The sequence below is a fragment of the Scleropages formosus genome, chromosome 9 (genome assembly GCF_900964775.1).
Source record: "Scleropages formosus chromosome 9, fSclFor1.1, whole genome shotgun sequence".
Classification (NCBI taxonomy): Eukaryota; Metazoa; Chordata; class Actinopteri; order Osteoglossiformes; family Osteoglossidae; genus Scleropages; species Scleropages formosus.
Genome location: NC_041814.1, coordinates 8,893,887 through 8,918,638, shown reverse-complemented (window position 1 = coordinate 8,918,638; position 24,752 = coordinate 8,893,887). Strand labels below are relative to the sequence as shown.

At 42.5% G+C, this 24,752-nt stretch overlaps 3 protein-coding genes across 3 annotated transcripts; 2 read left to right on the top strand and 1 right to left on the bottom strand.

Annotated features, from left to right (window-relative positions):
- Positions 1-962: 962 nt before the first annotated feature.
- Positions 963-10,554, top strand: mfsd14a1 (major facilitator superfamily domain containing 14A 1). Its single transcript, XM_018726694.2, has 12 exons — positions 963-1,369; positions 4,418-4,513; positions 5,289-5,351; positions 5,457-5,584; positions 5,996-6,110; positions 6,797-7,015; positions 7,646-7,759; positions 8,436-8,507; positions 8,671-8,783; positions 8,906-9,003; positions 9,111-9,265; positions 9,364-10,554. Exons 1-12 carry the CDS (start codon positions 1,289-1,291, stop codon positions 9,568-9,570), a joined length of 1,461 nt encoding a protein of 486 aa, XP_018582210.1. The 5' UTR covers positions 963-1,288; the 3' UTR covers positions 9,571-10,554.
- Positions 10,555-10,724: 170 nt separating this feature from the next.
- sass6 (SAS-6 centriolar assembly protein) lies at positions 10,725-19,397 on the bottom strand. The gene is made up of 17 exons (XM_018726740.2): positions 19,170-19,397; positions 17,522-17,582; positions 16,349-16,428; positions 15,973-16,077; positions 15,712-15,883; positions 15,309-15,386; positions 15,106-15,225; positions 14,742-14,933; positions 14,419-14,613; positions 14,246-14,335; positions 13,946-14,125; positions 12,544-12,625; positions 12,076-12,212; positions 11,761-11,907; positions 11,491-11,591; positions 11,298-11,392; positions 10,725-11,129 (listed from the first exon to the last, which is right to left on the bottom strand). Exons 1-17 carry the CDS (start codon positions 19,232-19,234, stop codon positions 11,044-11,046), a joined length of 1,986 nt encoding a protein of 661 aa, XP_018582256.2. The 5' UTR covers positions 19,235-19,397; the 3' UTR covers positions 10,725-11,043.
- Positions 19,398-20,035: 638 nt separating this feature from the next.
- trmt13 (tRNA methyltransferase 13 homolog) lies at positions 20,036-24,734 on the top strand. The gene is made up of 11 exons (XM_018726843.2): positions 20,036-20,172; positions 21,215-21,264; positions 21,362-21,428; positions 21,592-21,654; positions 21,747-21,816; positions 21,949-22,055; positions 22,201-22,368; positions 22,490-22,562; positions 22,781-22,855; positions 22,985-23,372; positions 24,070-24,734. Exons 1-11 carry the CDS (start codon positions 20,038-20,040, stop codon positions 24,248-24,250), a joined length of 1,377 nt encoding a protein of 458 aa, XP_018582359.1. The 5' UTR covers positions 20,036-20,037; the 3' UTR covers positions 24,251-24,734.
- The last annotated feature ends 18 nt before the right edge of the window (positions 24,735-24,752 follow it).

The following is a 24,752-nucleotide window of genomic DNA, read 5'->3' as shown; positions in this document are numbered from 1 at the left end:
TAAATAATTGTAAAGTAGCTTGACTGTGCAAGTCACTTTGGGGAAAAGCATCAACTAAATGAAAAAAAGGTAGCGGATGACTGGGCACTACAGTGTTATCAAGCAGTTTAGTGATGGGGAACTGAAAGTGTAAGATGAGAAACTCATGGACTGGAAGGAAGTTAATTTCTTTTTGTGAAGGCATTGCACAATAGGAACTGAAGTTTCAAGTTTATTGTCATAGATACAAGTACCATGTACATGTATCATGAAAATCTTCCCGAATGAACTCCATGTTGTGGTAACATTTAATTTAAAAATACTAATGTTTACATTGCTTCATTTAGCAGACACTTTTCTCCAAAGCGAATTACAATGGATACTATGTAGTGTTATCAGGCCACACACCTTATTCACCAAGGAGACTTACCTGCTAGATACACTGCTTACACTGGGTCACTCATCCATACATCAGTGGAGTCTTTGTCACTCACACACTAGGGGTCAACCTGACCAGCATGTCTTTGGACTGTGGGAGGAAACGAGAGCACCCGGAGGAAACCCATGCAGACACCACCCAGGGCGCTGTGCAACAGCAACGCTACTCATCGTGCCACCATGCGAAACAAAAACCACCAAGACTACAGTTTCAGCAGCAGCCCTAGAGCCTGCTGCAGTGAACAAAGTGAGAAACGAACGATGAAGCCCAGTGGTACCCTGGTACCCAGTAAAAAGTAGTGCCAGCCATGGGGCAAAGGTGAAACTAAGGATAACATGAATGTGTAAATGGATTTGGAAATGTTTTTCCCCATGCTTAAAAACTGATCTTAAGAAAAAGGCTCACAAAAAGATGAGCAAAAGAAGAAGCAAGTGTACGTGTAAGTACTTGTGTACTTCAACACAAATGGTACTGTACTGTACAATGACATTGTACGCGCTACTTGTAACGGTGCTTGACACGGTACGCGTAACTCCGGGCGGCGGGGCTGGAAAGTACCGCGTCATCGCACTTCGTCACATGGTCACGTGTGACTGCAGTGGGGCGAGTGGGCGGGTCTGCGCGGCAACGTTCCCAGTGACGTCATCGAGTGCGGTTGGCCTTAATTTCACCAAAATGGCGTCAGTAAGGTGAATGGAAAAGAAACACAGTCTCTGTCGGTTTCTTAGCGCGAGGAGAGAGCTTCTCTCTTACCTTTACCCTTTTTCTGTTCCATGTATGACATTGGTTTTAGTCTTTTGGGATATTACAAAAAGGACTGTATTTAGTTAGCAGCTTTCCAGTAGAACGGAGAAGTAGGATGGTAATATCATGACACAGAGTAAGAAGAAGAAGCGGGCGAATCGCAGTCTCCTGCTGGCCAAGAAGATCATCATCAAGGATGGAGGGACGGTGAGTTACGCCTGGCGCGCGCCCTCCTGCACGAGCCGCCTCCGCCGCGCGCGCTCATCAGCGACAGTCATTATAAACGAGCGTCAACCGTCTCGCAGGGAGGGAGCCGAGAGGAGGGTGGTCGTCGTCTGGAACGACACGTGACGCCCGTACAGCATCCAGATGCGGTATATAGAGTAATAACTCTCTAGTAATAATTCCGCCTGCACAAACGTACGTACGGTAATGTGTTATTTAGCGGCGATAAACATAACATGCCCGTGTCTTAGCCTAAGCCAGTGTATAATAAACACACACGTACGTAGCGCGCTGCACTCCGGGACTCTGGCTGTTCGGATGGGACGAAGAAGGACGCACAGCCACACAGGCAGCGTTCATGACGAATGTTTCGTTTGTTAGAACCCCGCGGCACACGTGGAAATAAATTCTCCCGGTCCGAGGACCCGTTTTTCGTCTTTATTTTCTTACGCGGGGTCGGAAAATGGATTACTAGACCACCAGTGCAGTGTCTGGTTCCACACACCCTGTGGGGGCCTGTCCAACTCGGCAGGTGAAAATTTCTCCATTCATATCCGGAAATTAAATTCTTTATTCTGTAAATAAATTCTTAAAACTGTCATGCCCATAATAAAATGTAATAAAACAATAAAATCAGTAGTCAACCTGCTTGACGCCCCTCACGTTCTCTCCTTACCCCTATATCCCTCGTAAGTCCCCCCTGTGGTTGAACACTTTGTTCCAATTTTCCCACAATTCCACTATTCGCAACAGACACCCTTTTCCCGCCCAACGCGGGTCGTTACAATACAGAGTAGCGCGTGACTGCATGTTAAATACGTAACCGTGTGTTGAATAAATAACACCTTGTACCTGCGTGTTAAATGTATTACTGTAACGGACACCTACATTTATTCGCTTAGCTGACGCTTTTCCCCAAAGTGACTTACTTAAGGTTACAGTTACCAGCTTGCAATTATTTACCCATTTATATAGCTGGGTAATTTTTACTGGAGCAATTTTAGGGTATGTATCTGGCTCAAAGGTACTACAGCTGGAGGTGGGATTCAAAACTGCAACCTTTGGGGTGAAAGGCAGCAGCTCTAACCACTACGCTACCCGCTGTTCACCCTTTGGTAAATACACCACACGCACACACCTGTATGGTACTTGCATATTAAGAACACGTACTTGTACGTGTGGATTTTTACGGTCTCGACCCAATAAGCCAAAAAGTGAGACATTTTAAGGCGCACATAAAATTGACATAATGGTACATAGAGAGAGATACGTTATTGTCATCGTATGCATGCGCACACACACGTCGACTGAAACCACTTGTCCCAAGATGGTTGCGAGCTGGAGCCTAACCCGGCAACACAGGACGCAAGGCTGGAGGGGAAGGGGACACACCCAGGACGGGCTGCCAGTCCATCGCAAGGCACCGCAAGCGGGACTCGAACCCCAGACCCCCCAGAGAGCAGGCACGGGTCAAACCCACTGTGCCACCGCACCCTCCCTCATTGTATGCAATAGAACAAAAGTTTGTGTGGCAGCCCTCAGAACAGCAACAGCAGAAAGAAAGAACACTTAAGATAAAGAAATAAGTAAGTAAATAAACAAGAATTAGAATGAAACTTTAAAGTCCTTTCTTGTAGCTTTTGTAATGCTGACGTAGCCTCGGCTTGTGGGAGAATGAATAGCCTTCTGCACCAACTGTCGTTCATACAGACGCACGGCTTTCCTCCTCTGCTCTTACCGGAGTCCCTTGTCCGACCCGCTTCTGATCATGTCCATCTTGTTGGTAATAGACCTGGCGGTGGCAAGGAACATGCTCAGATGCGCTGGTCTGTATGGGTTAGCCTGAAGTCAAGCACATGGGCTGGGCTCGCGTCCCTGCTTCTGTTTCCTCTCCCTCCGCCGCCTGCAGTGCCTCGCTGGTGGGATGGTAATTCCGATGGGCTCTGGGGGGCGTAGGATCTCCGAGAGGATGAAGGTGGTGTGAAATCTGAAGCTGGAGTTGGTGAGGAACAGGCTCGGAAGTGCTGGTCTGCACAGGTTAGCCTTTGGCCGAGTAGGTAGGGTGCTGCGTAATACGTTTCCTGAAGCAAAATAATACTTATTAAAATATATATGAGTTGGGTGGCAGATAAATGTCCGTACCGGCTGTATGAGAGTCGTGTACGGAGCACAGAACACGCGGTGTCTCGTGCCCGAGAGTAGATACAGGAAATGTCAGCTGCCTCCATCGCAACTACTCATCGTTCATCACTTTTTCCATAATGAGTAAAGATGGTATAAACATTCGCATTAATCTTGCTGTTATTTACCAGTAACTTTTGGAAGTATAAGAGGAGTGAGTGATGTAAAGTGCTGGAAGTAAAGTATGAATGTGTAAACGGCTGTTTTTACATAACGGGTGATGGATGGTCACACAGGAGCTCCACTGCAACTTGTTTTCATGTATAACTGCGTAACTGTATTTCATTAGCTGTCACAAATCTGTGCTAATACTCTAAGAAGTTAGTGCAAGTGTGGGGTCTAGGTTTCAGTGGGACCTTTTGCTGCTGTAGTATATGTGAGACGTAGGATAAAAAGGACAAAAAAAAAAACACTGGGACTGATTTCGCAGTAGTTTGAGAGGGAGAAAAAACTTGGAACATGTCTTAAATTACTTTCTCTTTTTTTTTTTAAATTAGAAACAGAAAGGAAAACTTAATCAAGCATCTAGCTGAGCAATTATTTGCTTTCTGTTTGTGTTTATTTTCGTTAATCAGTATTATCTTGAACCATTTGAAAACCAGATTTTGAGTCTTCTCTTAAAATTCATCTTTGGCCGTAACAGAACTGGTTAAATAACCTTTCTTCATTTTTTTTATTTTATTTAAATGTCCTGTGTATTATTTGTTATGAAAAGTGTCTATAAAATGATGTATCCAAGTACTTAATTGAGGTTAAGACTACTATTGCACTACACTACACCATACAAGGGCCAGTATAAATGGAAAACTTATGCACAGCAATGCCTTTTTCTTCTTTCCTGTTTCTCAGCCCCAAGGTTTTGGAGCTCCCAGTGTTTATCATGCTGTGATTGTCATCTTTTTGGAGTTCTTTGCTTGGGGTTTGCTTACAGCACCCACACTGGTGGTAAGGAGAGTTTTCAATTAATATTCTGTTTATGCATATTCGTGTTCTTGTGTCTCCCGCAGCTTACTTAGTCCTCATGTTAAGTAATGTCCAGCATGAATAATTGGCATTAAATAAATTAAACGAAAATAAAATAAGTGTGGTTTTCATTCTGCATGGGAAGGAGATGGGCTAATAAAGAAAAAACCCTAATGTGAGTACAGTGTGACAGGATGCTTAAACAATCAAAATTAAAAAAATCATGTTGATTTTTGTTTAAAAAAAATTTGCTGGTTCCTTGTGTTACGAATGATCTAGTTAGTGTATCGAAGAGAATTAAAAAAAAATCTAAAATTTTGTCAAATTTCTGTTGGCAATGGTACAAACGTGACTTGTTTACATGTCAGGCTGATGCGGAAAGCACACCTAAGCAGAATAGGAGTGTGAGACTGCTTTAGTACCTTCCATATTGTTTGATGTTCTTCATTGGTGGTTATTCTGATGGCACCAGTGAGAAGAGGTGTGCTGTTACCGTGGAAACTGAAGTGGAGACAGTAAAGAAAGCTGAAAATGGAGAAATGACAGTGAATGTTGCACAAGCTTATGGGATGAATTGGTCAACATCTGGTTTTTAGGAGATTGCGGAAGCAACCTTTTTATTTTCAGTAACATAATAAATTTTATCACCGTGTTTATGTCACTAAGTAATTTAAAGATGCCCATAACTTGTTGTGACTGCTCATTACGAGAAAAGGTTCATCACCGACTTTCCCCGTTTGGCTCATGTGTCCTGTAGGTGCTGCATGAGACCTTTCCAAAGCACACTTTTCTGATGAATGGCTTGATCCAGGGAGTGAAGGTAAGCAACTCTAGATGTTTAGCAGCATTGTCACTTGAGCTGTAATATGACTTTGAGCTGTGCTTCATTCTGGGCCTCAAATGCTTCTGCGGTTTTCCCCTGGAGGGTTTGCTGTCCTTCCTGAGTGCACCGCTGATCGGAGCTCTTTCAGATGTTTGGGGGAGGAAGTCCTTCCTCCTGCTCACCGTCTTCTTCACATGTGCTCCCATCCCACTCATGAAGATCAGCCCTTGGTAGGTGAAATTAATCTACACATGGGAGCACCTTTAACATGGACATTTCAGAAGAGTGTGAATTGATGTTGAAGCCATTGAGTTAAAAAGTAGAAGAGTGGTAGAGAAATGAATGAGAACTATATCCTGAAAAGTGAAACTTGATTTAATGTGTATCATTTGATCATTGTCTCAGAAAAGCCTGTTATTAGGTGTTAAACTGGTTCCATTTATGACCAATATATTAGTTTAATGCAATTGTTAAGCAGTGCTTGAATGCAAAAAAACCAGTAAATACAGAGTATGTATGTTGTGTGCATGTTACATATTAAATCAGAGGTAACGTGGTGTTTATGTAGGGTGTGAAAATGTAAAACCGGTAGCCCACTGAAAACACTTCCTGCTGTGTTTTTGTCGTGTGCTCCGCTTTAGGTGGTACTTTGCAGTCATCTCGGTGTCTGGAGTGTTTGCTGTGACGTTCTCTGTGATTTTTGCCTATGTGGCCGACATCACTCAGGAGCACGAACGCAGCATGGCCTACGGATTGGTGTGTATCCGTCCCTGGTGCGGCCTGGCACCCTGCCCTTTTGAGGGTTTGTTTTGTTTCTGTTCAGTTGCCTTTAAAGGAAATGCTATCACATCAGTTCCATCTCCTATTGGTTGGTGCACTCTTTAATGTTAACGTTAAGTGCACTTCGTCAGTCCAGTTGGTGCTTTAAGAATTTTTTCTTTCAGTTTCTCTTGCTTAGGAAACATTTCAGCATCTGCAAATGCAGTGCATCATCTTGCTCCTGCGCTGGAGATGTTTGTGGTAGCATCTGCAGTTGATCAAGGAGGAAATGCTTTAGGTCAGAGAGTCTCTGGATGGGAACCAACCACACGTTTTCACATTCCACACATAGTGTCAGAAAGGTTGCAAGTACAGTCATTTGTTTTCAGATACACTTCTGTGGAAGATGACATGAAGACAGCATATATTGCTGGCTTTGACTACATACCTTCAGCCTCCTGGCTTATACTCATTGTATATATTATACCTGTAAAAAGTGAAAAGAGACCCACCATATAGCATCTTTTGAAAGTTACTGGTGAGCATATGCAAGGAATGACAACATCACAAGCTCCAGTCGTGTGGCATTTTGTTTCCGTTCCACTTTTTTTTGGACCCATTTTTAAATGCTCTCCTTCCATTGATCCGTTTTGATTGTTTGTTTGCTGTCCCACCCGCTCCAGGTCTCGGCCACATTCGCCGCCAGCCTCGTGACTAGCCCAGCCATCGGGGCCTACCTCTCCCGGGAGTACGGCGACAGCCTGGTGGTGGTGTTGGCTTCGGCCATTGCCATGTTGGACATCTGCTTCATCCTGGTGGCGGTGCCCGAGTCGCTGCCTGAGAAGATGAGGCCGGCATCCTGGGGGGCACCCATCTCTTGGGAGCAGGCCGACCCCTTCGCTGTAAGTGGCTCACTGTACCATACTACATACAATGAAGAAAACAAGTTCAGTAGCTGAGGAATCACATGAAGTAATTAAATGCCAAATGTTTTATGGCTTGTATGTTTGTATGTATGTTTTATGACTTTTCTCTGTGTGTTTGCCTCAAACTTTTAAAACTCAAAATGTAGTAGTAAGGAACGCACTTTGGTGGTGGTTCTGACTGTGAACATGCAGATGTTGTTTCTCCAGAGCGACCTAAGAATGCAAGTGATGCACCTGACAAACTGCCGCTCATGTGCTTCCTGGTCTTTTGCTGAGGATGAAATCAGACCCTCACATCCTGGCACCCTGTAGTCATGGCTGCTTATTGATTATGTGAAATCGATCATCCAGTAAATGAGCAATTCCCAATATGAATTGAATTTAACATTCTTTCTTTATCCTTACTGTTCCTAGAAATAAACTCCAACAGTTCCTCTTGAAGCTGAAGTTATTTAGGAAAACTCTACAAAGAGATGGTGTCTTTGCCCCTGCAACCAGTAACTGAATGACTTGTTTCAACTTAAGGTTTTAAACGAAGATGTAAGAAAACACATTTGTTACTGATAAGTGATGTTGGCTGAATTTAGTGACCCTCCCCCCACACAGTCTCTGCGGAAAGTGGGCCAGGACTCTACAGTGCTGCTCATCTGTATCACCGTGTTCCTCTCCTACCTACCTGAGGCGGGCCAGTACTCCAGCTTCTTCCTTTATCTTCAGCAGGTCAGTTGATGGACCTGCTCCAGTACAGATTCTGGAAATGGATCTTAATGTGATTCTCTGTAGATCCACAGTATGTGTACATGCATGTATATATTTCGATATTGTATATGCAATATATGTACTGTAGGACAACAGTGTGCATGTATCCATCCATGCCTATGTGTTCAGCTGTAGGTTAGTGTTTGCTTTTAAATTTTGTTGTGTGAGTTTGATGTATTTCGGTCCTACATGACATCTAGCTGCATGTTCCCATATGTAGAACTTTTCTGGACAGCAGCATTTGAAAGCTCGTTTCTAGCGTGTTAAAATTATATCTAATATAATAATACACACCCTTCTTGCCTTATAAAAAAAGGTCAAATATGAGTCTTTGCAAGAGGACAGTCCTTGCAGTTGTGAGCCCAATAACTTGGTGACAGTCAGTGTAACTGACATGACTGTACATCTTGTTATAGTATGATATTGACGTTTCCTTTTGTAAGTGTAATCGTTCTATTCTGTGCAATGTACTGAATCAAACATACAGTATAACTACTAATTATCTTTATTTAGCTGATGCCTTTGATAGCATTAGTAAAGCTTTTAAGTTTGGTGTATAATTCTTAATTTTTGTTTTTATATTCAATTATCACCAAGGTTTATGAATTTGCAAAAAAATCCTTTGTTTCAACTACAGATAATGGACTTTTCTCCTGAAAGTGTTGCAGCCTTTATTGCTGTCCTTGGATTGCTGTCTATTATTGCACAGGTATGTACCGCATTGTTGTTTAAAATCAACTCAGCTGAGATTTAATTGTTTAGTTGTTCTTGAATATAATAACTTTCCGTACAATAGCATGCAGGATTAGTGCTTCAGGTTTTCGTAGCAGATTCTTCTTTAAAAGTTAATAAAATTGCACTTTTTCTTCCAGACTGTGGTGTTAAGTTTATTGATGCGATCCATTGGGAACAAGAACACTATCTTACTAGGTCTGGGATTCCAGATCCTGCAGCTTGCCTGGTACGGCATAGGCTCGGAGCCATGGTAGGAACCCTTCTGCGCTTTGGTTGTCGCATACCAGTACCGTAATGCACGCTCCTTAAGATGTTCTGAGTAAACGAGAGGTAGATGAAGAGTGCTCGTTCCCCTCCCCGTGTTCTCTGCAGGATGATGTGGGCAGCAGGAGCTGTGGCAGCCATGTCCAGTATTACATTCCCAGCAATCAGTGCTCTTGTGTCTCGAACCGCAGACCCTGACCAGCAAGGTAACCCTAAATTCATAGCTGTGCTACTTTGTGTCATTCCTGAGTTTCAAAACTGTTGAAGAGCTCTACCCTGTATGTGTCAGCGATCCTGTTTTGACCTGGTGCAGGGGTCGGCCAGGGCATGATCACTGGTATCCGCGGCCTCTGTAACGGCCTTGGACCAGCTCTCTACGGCTTCATTTTCTACATCTTTCACGTGGAGTTAAAAGCGGTGGCTGATGACAGCCAAGAGTTGCAACACCACACTCAGATCAAACAGCAGGTGAGTGCCCCTTTCTACACAACACCCAGTGAACCACTTTGTGGCATGTTTGTGGTGCTGTTCTAACCTATAATTGTGTCCTGCTGCCTCCTGCTCAGAGTGCAATAATCCCAGGCCCGCCCTTCCTGTTCGGAGCCTGTTCAGTGCTGCTCGCCCTGCTGGTGGCTCTCTTTGTCCCTGAGCACACCCACCTGGCTCCACGTCCCGGTAGCTGGAAGAAGCACACTTCACCCCCTGGCCACCCACATAGCCCACAGCCCCCCGGAGAGGCCAAAGAGCCTCTTCTCCAGGACACTAATGTGTGAGGAATGACCCCTTCCTGCTCACTTCGCACATGGGAAAACCACGGTGGACCACTTTTTGCGTCAGATTTAAAGGAATATATTTTAAAAGAATTGCTAGTATTTAATAGCCACTTTTTTATGTATTGTTGCATAAAAAGATTTTAAATGGGCGCGTCTCACTCAGGGATATATACCTGGTAAGACAGGGCTGTGTCTGAACACAGTGTGTTCACCAATCAGTTTCTGCTGCAGCGAGAAAAGGCTGCGCAGCACAGGTCTTCGGACTCCATCGTTCTGGGCCTTTGGGCAGGACGGCACGTCTGACGGTGCACGTGAGTGAAATAAGACCGGGAAAGGCATCTTCAACTTTCCACTGGGCGCATCCGCAGAATGTGCGAAGCAAAAGTGAAATGGATTGAACAGTTCTGCGGTTGCATTCTAAGTACCTTAGTTTTGATCACGTGTAATAGTTGCCTGAGCATTTATGACCCATTTGTTTTGTTTACTTCCGTAATTGTCAACAGTTGGACAGTACTTGGTGGAGAGGAAAACTTGGTGGCACTGCAGGTGCCCCCAGCTCCTGGTGTCAGTGGAAATTCACATAAGCCTTGTGCTATCTCAAGTATTTAGAACCTCCCTACTTAAAAGTAAGCTAGAAAATGTTTATGGCCAAGTTGTGTACTGTTTAATCTTGCATATTTATGGCAAAATGTTTACATACCAGATGTTTAACAGTGTTTTGCCTTTAAAGCATTCTGTCAACATTTAGACTTGTGTAAAAATCTGATACTGTATAGCTTTTGAAAGTGGAAACTTATCAGTGGCCTTCTGTATAAATTGTCATAAACCATGCTAATCTGCCAAATAGCTGAAATATTACAAGGAATTGTGACTTGTGTAGTTTTGTGAGATTCAGTTATTTATAACTGATGTACTGTAATATTGAAAAATTACTGGATTTTTGTTTCATCTGCATTGTGGTTCTGCTGCCTTTTGTTTTAAATTGGGCTGAAATTCTTATACAAGTATGAAACGTCTGTATTTCAATAAAAATATTTTAATGTCAGTCAGGTGCTAGATAACATCCTAGTTGTAAAAAAAAAAAAAAAAAAACCCTGTAGATATGCATTTCACCCCTGTAAAGCAAACTAGAAAGTGAAAATGATTTAAATTTTAATGCAAAAATACACATATACAATTCAACCTGTATCACATTTACACATATTTACACAAATACAATCTTATCCTTTACATTAATTGAGGTAGAGGAATAACCATGTCTGACTTAAAAGGTCTACAGGTGTAAATTCCTCAGCAAATACCAGCACTCAATGGCTAAGACCACCTTTAGTAGAAATACTTCATTTTCATGATGCCATAACTGCTGCATGTATGTTTTGAAATACTTTAGTGTTTCAAATGGCTATTGACTCCTGTTCTCCAAACAGCTGCAGGGATTGTTACATCTGTGATCTGGAGCCAGTCTCCAGCTGGTCAGCCTGGGAAGTAAGCTGAGGGAGTCAAGTGCAGCGCGGGCTTTGCAGGGGGCGTGCTGGCTTTCAGAGGTGGCTTTAAGTCGTCTACAGAGAATGGGATTTCAGCATTAAGCAAAATGAACATCCAGTGATTTCCAAAGTGTGATGCGTTACAAGTCAAATTTCCACGAAACGCAACGAACACAAATCATGAGGGAAGCGCCTTGGCTTGCAAGATATAAAGCATGTGGGGAGGAAGCACTTGGTTCTCACCTCTGCAGACTTGTGCATTAGGAAGGAGGCCACGCAGGGGAATGCTGTCCTCTCGCCTCTCTAAGTACTTGGACTCCAGGCCCACAGGTTCCCTACTGGTAGACAAGGAGAGAAGAGACCCCCCTCAGTAAGTACACCAGGAAAACAGGAACTGTGAGTGTTGCGCCTTGTTTCATTTTGAAACAGAATTTACTTCTCTTTGTTGGAGGCCAGTGTGAGCTGTGCTGTGGGACTTCCTTCCTTCCCCTCCACAGGAGACAGGGCTACTTTAGAGCTCACTGCATGAAACTGGACCTACCAAAGTAGTCAATTATGAAAAGTAGTAAAGATCATATGCGGACATTATATTGCCTTTACGTAAATTATCCTATTCACTCTGACAGCAGTTTCCAGTTGAAGCCATTCAAATCAATCACTTTTTACAATCAAAGGAAGGATGTGTAAGATGTAGGATAAAGCGTGCCTTGGGTCCAGGGCCCTGACTGTGCTGGGGAAAGATGGTCCGGGTATCCGAGCTCCCACCAGACAGAGGGCAGGGCGGCTTGGAGTTGAGCGTGGAGGTTATGGGATAGAGTGGCCCCGGGCCAGGAAGGAAGGGTCGGCCTTCGAACTACACAATGGAGAACGTGCAGAGAAACACACTACATCTGAGAAGAAATCATTTTTGGATGTTTCACATGAAAATAACCTTCGTGCACCAGATGAATTCCCCTAAGCAGAACACTATTCCCCCTACTGAACACCAGCTGCAAGAATTAAGAGCAGACAAGAGACTGACCATGAGGTTGTGAGCAGAGCTGGCTGGCCTGTAGCCTGCTGCTGACGACTGAGCGAGAGGAGTCTGGAAGAGCCCCACACTCTCTGGCTTGCTGGTCAGATGGCTCTCATTCAGCTGCTTGTTCAGCCAGTTGATCACTTCAGAAAACAACATTACAATGTAATACAAAGTGAATACTACAATTAAGAGATTTTAAAAAGCCTGTAGGTAAAAATCCTTTTCTGACCCCAAAGTAACAGGTCAGCTGGTAGTGTAGTGATTAGAGCTGCTTCCTTTGGACCCAAAGGTCGCAGGTTTGATTCCCACCTCCAGCTATAGTATCCTCAGTAAGCTACTTCCCCAAAATTGCTCCAGCAAAAAAATTACCCAGCTGTATAAATGGGTAAATAATCATGTGTAGCTTAACATTGTAAGTCACTTTGGAGACAAGCATCAGCTAAACAAAGTAAGGTAATGAAGCGCACACACCCTGTTCATTGGTCTTTAACACCTCTTTGCTTTCATCCAGTTTCTGAAGTGTGGCTTCGAGCTGTTCCTTCAGTTTCAATACCTACAATTAAGGAAACAAGAAGTTAACATAAGTTGGGAAAGACAAAATGCAATTTACAACATCCCAGGTTTATATAAATTATTCTAGAAGGTCAGTACTAAACATTCAGTTGCTAAAATGTAGCATTACACATGTTACCACTGCTACCGCCTTTTTCGCAATTTCTTGCGCTCTCATTGATGAAAAAATTCTGAATTTTTTTCCACTCACTAACCAGTTGTCCTTGTCAAGGTTGCAGGAGTAAATGTTTTTTCAGAATTTTTACTACATTGTGTTATAGAACTTAATTTTGTGTGTGGATCATATGAAAAAAATTGAAAGAAATAACCTCTAAAACATGTTTACCAAGGTTACAATGTAGTATACAGCACTGTAATTTAAATAAATCTTTTTAATATTGATGTGACATTGTATTAATTGTCTAAGAACTGAGTGTACATCATATGAAAGAAATGACAGAATTATCATCACTACACCCTAACCAGACTGCTACACTCCTCCATCTCTGCCTGCTTGGTGGTCCCAGGCATAAAAGGTTGAAAATCAGAAGCACAAAGGTTTTCAGTTCTGACTCCAATGTAGTTGAACAACCTCACCCTCTTACTCAGAATTGCTGAATCCCTCTCAACATTTACGAAGAGTCTCAAAACTCACCTCTTCCCTGATCTCGTAAGTGCCTGATAAATGTGTATGTGTTTAATTTTTTTATACAACAATTTGTTAAAAATGAATAAATCTTTATGCAGCTACTCATGTGACGTACGCTGGTTCATGTGGTTGAATGTGAGAAATTAACTGCACTCTAAAAATCACATCTTAATCCAAATTTCTCCTTCCACAGATATATGCACTTTTGTATTGTTCTGAGATGTACGTTGCTTTGGAGGAAAGGGAGGGGGGAAATCAGCTAAATGACGGAAATGTAACATCTTTAAGAAGTTCACAGACATACAATATTGATGTACTGTACTGTTCTGCACGTGTTTGTCGCCTGTGGGGTGTGAGTGCAGTCAGTTTTGACTCAAATTTCTAAATACGGGGGTGTTTTTGGAACACAACTATTACGAAACCCGATGTGTTTCTATACTTCCCCCACTCCTGTATACACTGGTACAGCTTCACATCCCCTTACTTTCACATTACATAAAATATTTTAGAAATCATAAATTTACACAAGACACATACACAGGATGCTTACAGTAAGGTATAATTATGATGCCCACCCAGGATTTGAAGAAATACCACATTCTGACCTCCGACGTGTTGTGTGTCAAAATGGAGAACATAAGAGCACGACACAATGAGCCCAGGAAGACCAACCTCCTCTTCACGGTGTTTCAGCTGCTGCCGTGTGTCCTCAAGCTCCTTCTGCTCTTTGTGCAGCCGGTCCGTGGTCTCCTCCACCACCTTCTCCTGTTTCACAATAACAATGTTTTTAAGCTTGTTCTTCCCCGCCAGAACCTTCATGTCCTCTAGAAGCTTCTTGATGATCGAATTTGCCTAAAAATGAATCAAAACAGAAACAAACACTGAGTATATTTTGTATCTAACACACACACTTTTCAATAGTTACTCCATAACTGTATAAATAAACTCCAGCTCCAACAGCTGGAAATAAACCTTGTTGAGGTCCTCTGATAGGGACTTCACGGTGGCCTCCAGTTTTTCTATTTGAAGCTGTTTACTTTCAGCTTTTGCTTCCACAGTGGCCTGTAAATACGATGAATTTATTAGCACACGCAGTCATTTCTATATGTGAAAAAGGGATTGAAACAGCACATTTCAAGAGTCACCTTCTGTTCCTGGGTGCCCTCAAGCACTTCTTTAGTGCTGAGTACCAGCTGATCTTTGTCCTTGACGTCTCGCTCGAGAATAGCCACACGTGTCTGTAGCTGGTTGACCTGTCGTTCCTTCTCAAGGCATTCCTGGTTGAGTGTACCTTTCTCCCTGCGCAGAGATGTCATCTGTTGCTTTGCTCTCTGACACTCCTGCAAACAATCACAAAGACTCCTTAGAAAAGATTCCACAGGAAATCAGTTTCTCATTTCCATGACACTCAACCCTGAACATTTAATGTAAAGGAAGGGAAAGAGCACAGAAAAGGGATTGAACTCACCTCCTCCAATGCCACGAGCTTGGCCTTCAGGTCCCGATTGGAGCAGTCGGCCTCCATCTTCTTCTCTGTCAAATCCCTGTTGAAGGTCTCCAGCTCTGCTATTCTGCCTTGAAAGTGCTGCATGTTCTTCAAGTGTGTGGACTCCAGCTCCTTGCGTAGCTGGTCGTTCTGTTGCTGGAGCTTTGTTTGTATCTGCACAGAGTGGGCAACACCATTTTAACATGCAATAAATTGAGCTCATTTAAAAATGAGTTCAGGTGTTTCCTTGTTTATAAATTATGCAAATATAGGGTATCACACAAAGTTACACACACAATAACCAAATCCAAATGTGTAATAAATGTGGTTGTGCAGCTGAAACAACCTCCAGAGCCTTTTCTCGTTCTGCCGTGAGGTCCTGTGAATGTTGGCTGGACAAGGCACTCGTCTGGGAGGTCCATTCTGACCGCAGCTTGTCCAGCTCACGGCTCTTCTCTGCCAGCGTCTGAACCAAGCAGAAGACAGCAGGTTACACCATATGAAGAACGTAACAGATTAGCAACACATCAGTGACACCATCAGCTGCACCTGCTGAGTGTAACTGAGCTGTCTAGTCAGATCCTCCTCTGTCCTCTTCAGCTTCTGCTCCAGCAGTTGCTTCTCCTCCTGTAAAAATTAAGCAAGGTAAGCATTTTGACTGGCAAACAAATAATGAACATCCAGATGCTTGAAACAAGCAAGACAAATTAATTTAAGAAGCTAACAGTAAATGCTCATGTCACTTAGTCTATTATTATCATCATCATCATCATCTATTAATTTAGCTGACATTTATTTACCAATTTATACAACTTATTCAAGCCACACTCCTTTGTATGCAAGGCAATGGATCTAACCTCCGTGCTACCGGCATTATTCATTAGTGAGCATGGTAAGTGTTATGGCAAGGTAAAACTGTTAAAGGAAATGCTGTAGAAGTTCTTCGACAAACCTTCAGGTTGGACATACAATCAGCCAAGTACTTTTTGATCTCAAGGTCTGTGCCATGAAAAAGCTTTAGCGATAGGAGTGGATACTGTCTGTATTCGTTGATCTGCACAAAGATCAAGTTAGCATGGCTGTGGTCCAAGCCTTGGGATGGAGAAATTAACTGCAAACTATAACTGTAAAAGAAGGAAGCAAGAAGTTACAACACATTAGTGTGTGGTTTTCCCTACTAAACGTAAGATATCTGACAGGAAGGAGTCCTCACCATGGACAGTCTTTTCTTTTTTCAGCAATACACAAGTTTAACAGCTCAATAATCTTCTGAGGAAATGCCGAGAAGTCAAACATCAGACTCTGCTGTACTTTTAAACTGTATCAAAAGAGAATCAGAGTTAAATACTCGTTCCTTTCACAAGAAAAGTACATAAATAAACAGCTTTTCCAAAACAACAAATGTTAAATGAGTTTGGTCATGTTTTTTTCTGTACATGCCAGACAAGCAACCACAAAAGACAAAAGTAAATTGTGATAAATTATCAAATAATACATGAAAAAATACTTTATTTGCCAAAAAAAAGAACATCATAGTGAAGTATTCTCACATTAAATATACATTGTGATGTGAAAGTCTAGGTTTTTACCTTTGAAAATCCTCCTCAGATATTACAAGGCTGTAGAGAAAGCAGGGGTCAGAATCATCTGTCAGCCTTACCAACAAATCCTGTCAACCAAACACAAAACAACAATCATCAACACACTAGCCTAAAAATAAAGTGTGTCCAAATTCCCTTACAAAAACAAAGAACTAATATTTTCAATTATTTTTTCAATAATTTCATTTTGCCTTGTCTATTTTTTTAATATTAGTATTTATCAGAATCAGAACGAGCTTTATTGCCAAGTATGTTCACACATACAAGGAATTTGTCTTGGTGACAGAAACTTCCACAGCACAGACAGAATGACAGTGACAAGACACAGATTAGAAGACAGAATATGTGAATAAAGTATAAAAAAATATATAAAATATAAAGTACACAATATACAAAAAATAGTCACTAGACATATGTACATACAGGTATGTTCTATACAAATGCAAGGGAATGTGAGTAAGACATATGATGTGATAAATAGATATAATTATAAATAGCGTTGTGTATTGCACTGGTTTACTCTCTAGGGGGGATTTAGCTGTTCATGAGGTAGATGGCCTGAGGGAAGAAACTTTTCTTGTGCCTGGCTGCCCTGGTGCTCAGTGCTCTGTAGCGCCGGCCAGATGGCAAAGGTTCGAAGAGGAAGTGGCCTGGATGTGAGGGGTCTACAATGATTTTGCTAGCCCTTTTACTGACCCTGGACGAGTACAGTTTTTGGAGAGCTGGGGGGGTGTGCCGATGATTCTTCCAGCAGTCCGAACTATCTGCTGTAGTCTTCTGATGTCTGACTTCGTAGCTGAGCCAAACCAGACAGTTATAGAGGTGCAGAGGACAGACTCAATGACTGCGGAGTAGAATTGCATCAGTAGCTCATGTGGCAGGTTGAACTTCCTCAGCTGGTGAAGGCTGGGCCTTTTTCACAATGGAGTCTATGTGGAACTCCCACTTCAGGTCCTGTGAGATGGTGGTGCCCAAGAACCTGAATGACTCCACTGTTGCCACAGTGCTGTTCAGGATGGCGAGTGGGAATAATGCTGGGGTGTTTATCCTAAAGTCCACAATCATCTCCACCGTTTTGAGCGTGATCGGCTCCAGTTTGTTGTGACTGCACCAGACAGCCATTTAAATCAATTAATTTAAAATTTTTTTCATTATACTTACTCTTTTGTGCACCGAGTTCGCAGTTAGCTGAAGTTCAACAGAGACTCTGATTGTGGCATATCTGTAACATATATGGAAAAATATTTTGTGAAAAAAGATTTCTCTTTTGTTTTTCCCACATCAGCAGTTCACAGCATCATGCACTATTGTGCCACAACTTGGTATAGCCGTCTTTCTGTTAAACTAAAGATCTGGTTATTCAAAGCACTTCAGATTTGTTCCAAGATTGTGGGTCATCCTCTTGAACAGTACTTTCTGTGCACAGCAAGACTTGCATACAGCATCTCTTCCAACCCCTCACATGTGCTGCACAGCAAACACCTGATCATGCCCTCAAACAGGTGGTATAATGTCCCAAGTTGCAGACTCAAGAAGTTTAAGAATTCTTTCATTCCCAAATCAATTAGGTAGCTCATCCAAGACCATGGTGCTCAGGCAAGTGCAGTCTAGCATACTATAACAATTGTGCAGGTTGAAGCAAAAAGTGTAAGTATAGCTGTGTTATATCCTTTGTGGAAAATTTGGTTGCACCACATACTGGAGATTGTAATGTACATTGTGTGTTGTCTTGATGTCTTGTATTTTGAATGTGTGTCATTTGGAAAATCACTGTCCACAATTTATCTATATATCTATCTATTTATTCACCTAGTTTTTTATTTTTTTTTTTTTTACTTATTTTCTCAATTGCTCTTCTTACTTACCTTCTGGGAAGAGATATAGGAGCATAAAAGCTGACTCCACCAGACCATACAACTGATTTTTTTTCCCCACAAGCTGTCAGGATCCTGAACTCTCTGTACCACCCTCAACCGCCCATTACATACCAGAATCCTGACCTCTGAGCACCGGAATCAAACCCCCCCAATCTAGAGGGACACCAGCCATTTTCATGCGGTCTGCAGAGATTGTCCTCTCAGGTCCCTGACAGTCTCTGCTGAAATCTCAGTTAAACTGGGGTGCAACCCAAGAATAGCTGCTGTATATCTTTAGTACATGATACATCAACCTATATTAGGTCACACTAACCCTCTTTCCAAAGAATTACTGCACAAAGAACTCACTTTTTGGCTTTACAACTTCTAAATCTGTTTACATTTCTATTTTATTTATTTCTATTTATTATGAATTGAATTGTAGTAATAGTAATGTACTGTTATATATATAGTATACTGCATGTTGTACTCTGTGACTGTGTGACATACAGGTGGACCAGAAAAAAAAAAAAAAAAACACTTTCACAAACATATTGTGAAAGTGACAATAAAGTTGACTTGACTTTTTCCTCTCATGTGACATCTTTGTGTGTGTTGCCCTATTCTGTAATAGGCCATTGTCCTGGAGGATAGAGCTGCTACGATGCAAAACAAATCAAATCATGTGAATAATAATAAGTTCAATAATGTCGTATTCAGCATGTGAAGTGGGTCATTTCAAGTTGTACCTTAGGGTAAAACTATAAGATGTCCTGGCTGTATGGTTAATTCATTGTCCAGCTAGAGAGATAATTAATAGGCGAATAAGATTTTATAAGACACTTTAATCATGTTTATTATTATTATAGACTGCTGCTAAGCGCAGGCAGTGCATCAGACATCAGGCCGCCCGACGAAGTGAATTCCCGTCAAAATGTACAAAAGTCACTTACCTCTCTTCACAATCTACGCATTTGATGTGTACGTCTAGTTTCTTGTTAAAAAGTTTTTCCGTCATGATTGTCTGAAAGGTTTTTCTCGTAATGTTTTGTCAAATAATGTTATACGAGACACAAGAATAACTTTAAGTTTGGCGCCTCCCTCCCGGGAACGGCAGTTAGTGACCGGAACCGGAAATCTGAATACGGAAGACGGGGAGGATCATAAAGTGCGAACCGCCGCCGTCGGCGCTGGGGGATGATACATTCAACATTGGGCGACGGATTGTTTGTGGGGTTGTTTACGTAGTCCGTGTAATAAATCGTGCAGTGAACAGCTGTGGAGTGATGTCGGACTTGTGATTGATTTCCAGCAATTGAGTGGAAATATATACTACAAGGATGTAACAAATGAGGTATTAGGGGGGCACCAAAACATTAACAACATGAATGATAGCACTGAGTGGAGCTACACACAGGACAGGGGTTCAATGTTATTATTAGAGGGCACATTCCCTTCGCTCTCCACCTTGTAACGTCTAAGCAGTAGAATGTGTGCTCTCTTGGACGGGAGCAGTTTCTGACTTGATTAGTCATTCGGTACCTGGTGAAAATGAATGAATGAATAAATGTAATGTAAAACTGTAGAGGTATCTGCTATTTTATTTAAATTATTATACCTCTAAACTGTTTTGCGCTTACTAAAAGCCCTTTGTCACTCGGAAGTTGTGCGTTTATTGCAGTTAGAGTACGTGCGGAGGAGTATGTCCGCGCTCTGTGCGCACGGAGAAACGTGCAACTTTCCCTCCCTGCAGCAGGTGGCGCTGCTACTCCCGCGCGGCCTCTCGCTCACAAACGTAGAGCGTCGAGGAAGAGCGGAAAGATGGAGGAGCTGCCGGCGGACGGCGTGTCTGCTCCTCTACCGGGAAGATGTCGCTTTTATGTCGCAAAGAAGAAGCGTTTCTGCAAAATGATAGTGGGGCGCGGGAAGACGCTTTGTGGGGAACACGCAGACGGGGTGTGTAACGAACAGCACCTTTCGTGACTCGCCAAGACCCACAGTGGAGGAAGCTAGTGTTGTTTTTTTTTTTTCTCCTCCCACTTGAGACTGATGATCATGGTTTGATTTTTTGAAAATCTAACTTGACAACCTCCACCATCGTAAGAGCGGGTGGTGTAAAAAGAAGAAACACGAGTATTTAACATTTAATTTCCCTTCTATAGTATAACGCGTTTTCTTGGGAAAACTAGACCGTATCAAAATAAAAGCCCCCTACCCGTACGCTATGACAAAATAAAAGTACAAATACAAAAGAAAAACAAATTTAGCAAAGGTGTTCACGAAGGAAGACAAGTTTTAAACATCAGATGGGTTCCTTTACAGTTAAACTGTCACTTGCTATAATAAAATTTGTCTAAAGGTTGTTATACGTTAACATATTCATTGATGAAAGGTCAATTCCAAGGCCAGTCAGGAACTGGAAAAGGAGCTGAAACTGCTTTTGAGGACCAAACTGTGTACAATATTGAAGTTCTCCAGATTGCATCTTTGTGTCGTTTTTCAGTTACACGCGTCTGGAGACTCGCAGCAGTGTCCTCTTCGCTTTCCAGGGCATCGGGTCCCTCCTTCGTTTGGTCGCGAAACCTTTTGTTAAAGCAAAAAGCACCTTTTCAAACTCTTTCCCAGATGTTGCCTCAACAAAACTTGCAGTGTTTACATGTCTAGACTTGAAACAACTGGAAGTGTAGTGCTTAGATCTGCTGCCTTTGAACCCAAGGGTTGTAGGTTCAAATCCCACCTCCAGCTGTGGTACCCTTGAGCAAGGTACTTACCCTAAATTGCCCCAGTAACATTACCCAGCTGCATAAATAATTGTGGGTAGGCTAATATTGTAAATCACTGTGGAGAAAAGTGTCAGCTAAATGAATACAAGTAAATGTAAACTTAACTATGAAAAGTTTTCCTCAGCTGTGGTTTTCACACTCAGATGTTCCCCTATATCAGCTGCATTAACAATTGGAGAATGAAACCATAAATCTTTTTTTTTGGCTTTTGCAAGGGCCAAGAAGGTGAGAGAAGAAGAATCCCTTGCCCGCTGGATCCTAAACAGTGAGTAGTAAGAGTACACAGTGCTGTAAATGAAATGCTGTAATACTGACTGTAGTTTGCTGTGTCCTGATGCATTTTTTTTTTCCTGCCTGTGCAGTACAGTGTTTGAAGACAGTTTGGCAAAACATCTGAAGAAGTGCAATTCTAGGGAGAAGCCAAAGCCTGTAAGCCTGTTTGCGATTCCTGTCTTTATGAGCTGTAACTTGAATAGTGCACTAACAGTCTGTTGATGGGCTCATAAGCTCAGAGGGCTCAGGATGCATCTTGTCAATACTGAATTTATAAGGTCCTGCTCTGAGCTGGTCACTGTTGTATTTCTTACTGCAGGTGTATTATGTTCAAGATATCAATGCCGGACCGCAAGAGAATGAGGAACCTCTCGTAAATGAGGTGAAGAATTACATTTTGAGATTTATTCTCTAGATATTTTAGTCAATCAGGTATATAAATCTACTGCTTAACAGTTAAATCCATCTGTTCAGGTTCCCATAGCTGATCATTCCAAGGTACAGTTGGATTTGTTGATTCAAAGACTAAAGAAGGCAGTTGATGGTGAGTGTTGAGTAACACAGTTCAGATTTTGAATTCTTCTAAAGTTTTAGGTTCTAAGTGACTGGAATGAAAAAAAAATATTATTATGGGAGTGCAGCTGTTTACCTTTTTAAATTTTTGTTTTGTTTACAGGGATTACTTCTAAATATGAAGAAAGAATATTATCCCACCCTGCTCTTAATGATGCTCTTAGTGACCCAAAAAATGGTGACTCTGCATTCAAACATTTAAAGCAGCAAGTATGTGATTGCAGTCAGTTTTTTGACATTATCGAGAAAGTGATTCCCAAAAATATGAGGTTGAATTCATTGACTAGTTTTGTTTAAATTAGCTATAAGGCTATCCTGAAAGTCAGACTTTCTTTCACTTTGTTTATTCCCTAAGGCCTCCCTTCTGGGGAACATGAACACCTTGGGCCTGCTGGGGGCAGACAGGTGTTTTATCGAGTTTGGTGCAGGGAAAGGAAAGCTGTCCCACTGGATGCATGTTGCCATGCAAGAGTGTCACAATGTCCACTTCCTGCTCGTGGAAAGATCAAGCACCCGCTTTAAGGTATGTAACATTACAACACAAGTCTTCCTGATATGCGTTGCCAAGATATGGGTTTTTTCAGAAAACGCACAACAAGATGTTTTCTTTGTAACACCTGCGATATTTTGTGTTGGTTTTTCAGGTAGATGGTAAACACAGAAGTGCAGACTCCATATTTGAAAGATTACAAGTAGACATTCAGCATCTTAGCCTGCGTAAGTATCATGAAACAAGCTTAGAAATTGTAAATAGAGACCAGTCAAACTGGACTACAAATTGAATAATATTTTTATTTATTAAAAAAATAATCCACATGTAACATTTTTCCATCTCCTCTAAGAATACAAACATGATTTGTAGCTTTTAGACAATCTCTGACCTGTAAATTGACATAATTATTACTTTACATGTTCTGTTTTTGCTTGGTTTGCAGGTAGAGTCCCCTTTCTCAGAGAAAAGAAGCTTCCAATTGTTGGAGTGGGCAAGCATCTGTGTGGGGCAGCTACAGGTAAATGCTAGCCATTGATGAGGTTCAGTACGAGTTTGCTGCAGGATATGACAATGACTAGGTCCCCTGTGAAAGACAGCCTTATGCCTTGTGATATTCCTGTTCTTCCTTGTCTTCCATGTTCATTAGATCTGGCTCTCAGGTGTCTGCTGGAGAGTTCTGGGAAGGAAACAAGTGAAGGGCCCGACCAGCCCCCCAAAAAACGCGCCAGACAGGACTGCGAAGCCGAGGCCCCACCCACGGCACTGGGGACAGCAGATGTCGAGTGGGAGCCAGTGGTCTCTGGGCTGGCCGTTGCCCTGTGCTGTCACCACCGCTGCGAATGGAGGCATTATGTGGGAAAGGAGTTTTTCCAGGAGCGGGGACTGGGTGCTGTAGAGTTTGCTGCCTACCAGCGTATGTCCAGCTGGGCTACTTGTGGTCTCAGGAGAGCTAACAACAGCAAGGGCCACTACCCAGAAGAGGAGACTGAAGAGTGTGAAAAAGAGGAGGCAATCGTACCGAATAGCTTGGAGGAGTGAGTGTGTGCATTTTTCTTCACATAAAGCCTTTGTTTAACAGTTTGTCTTGACGCACACAGAACATCCATTTGTGCTCTCTCTCAGGAAACGGGATTAGTAGACAGAATTGTAACACATGGGTTGAGGTATTAGGCATCCTCTTACCATTTGTGGCCTTTTAAATGGAAATACAATACAAATACACACACACACAGAGTCTGAATCAGCTTGTCCCAAGTGGGGTTGCGGTGAACTGGAGCCTAGCCCGGCAACACGGGGCGCAAGGCTGGAGGAGGAGGGGACACACCCGGGATGGGACTCCAGTCTGCCACAAGGCACTCCAAGCAGGACTCGAACCCTAGACCCACCCCGCAGCGGGACCCGGCCAAACCCGCTGCGCCACCGTGCCCCCCATAATTCAAATAATGCCCAGCATTCACAAAACTGTAACAAATGCTCAGCATTTGTGAAGTCAGTTTATGATCATAGTAATTACAGCAAAAACTCAGCATTTACGGGAATTGTTTTTGGTTTTTGTAATACCTTTTTACATGAGTGGGTTGTAACACAGGATTATGAAAAACCTAAGTATTTAGACATTCTGAGTCATGCATTATTTATTTTTACATTTAGTGTGTATTGCCTGTCAACCTAACATTCCTTGTCAGCTCCCCATTCATTATCCCGTGTGCCCTTTTTCCATTATTCCTAAAGAGGTGTGTCAGCTGAGGAGCGTGAGCACGTGGGACGCCTGTGCAAAGTTCTTATCGACTATGGGAGGGTTCATTTCTTGCGCCGCCATGGCTTCACCTCCCACCTGCATCACTACACCAGCAGAGACGTGTCTTTGGAGAATGTGCTTCTCACTGCTGTACCCACCACAGCTGCTAGCTGAAGGATCAAACTGGCAAAGGAGATTATGTGCAGTAGATATGCTGACCTGAACATGTGGACATGGCAAGGCATCGATTAAATGGTGGTTTTATACTATTGTCTGATGTCCATTGAGTCACTACTTTCTGTATGTCTGTTGGTAAGTAATCTTCTTGCATGGAACTCTAGAGTTGAGCATCCTTTGCTTGGACGAGCTGAAAAGACATCACTGACAGGAAGCAACAAGCAGGATGATACTGACAGGTTGCAGAGGACGTGCAGACATGAGATTGTTGGCTGAAGCAGCGAACAAAGCAAAAAGCAGTCGATGCCACCCTCAGTAGCAAACGGTGCACAGGAAACTTCTGACGGAGCTTCAGGCATAACATCACTGGCTGGAAGCAGCTCACTGGAACAATGGACATGTCTCCGTTGAATAGAAGCCGTGGACATGTCATTGTTGAGACGAAGCAGCGAAGAGGACGTATTTGACAGGAAGCAATAGAAATGACACCTTTGGAAGG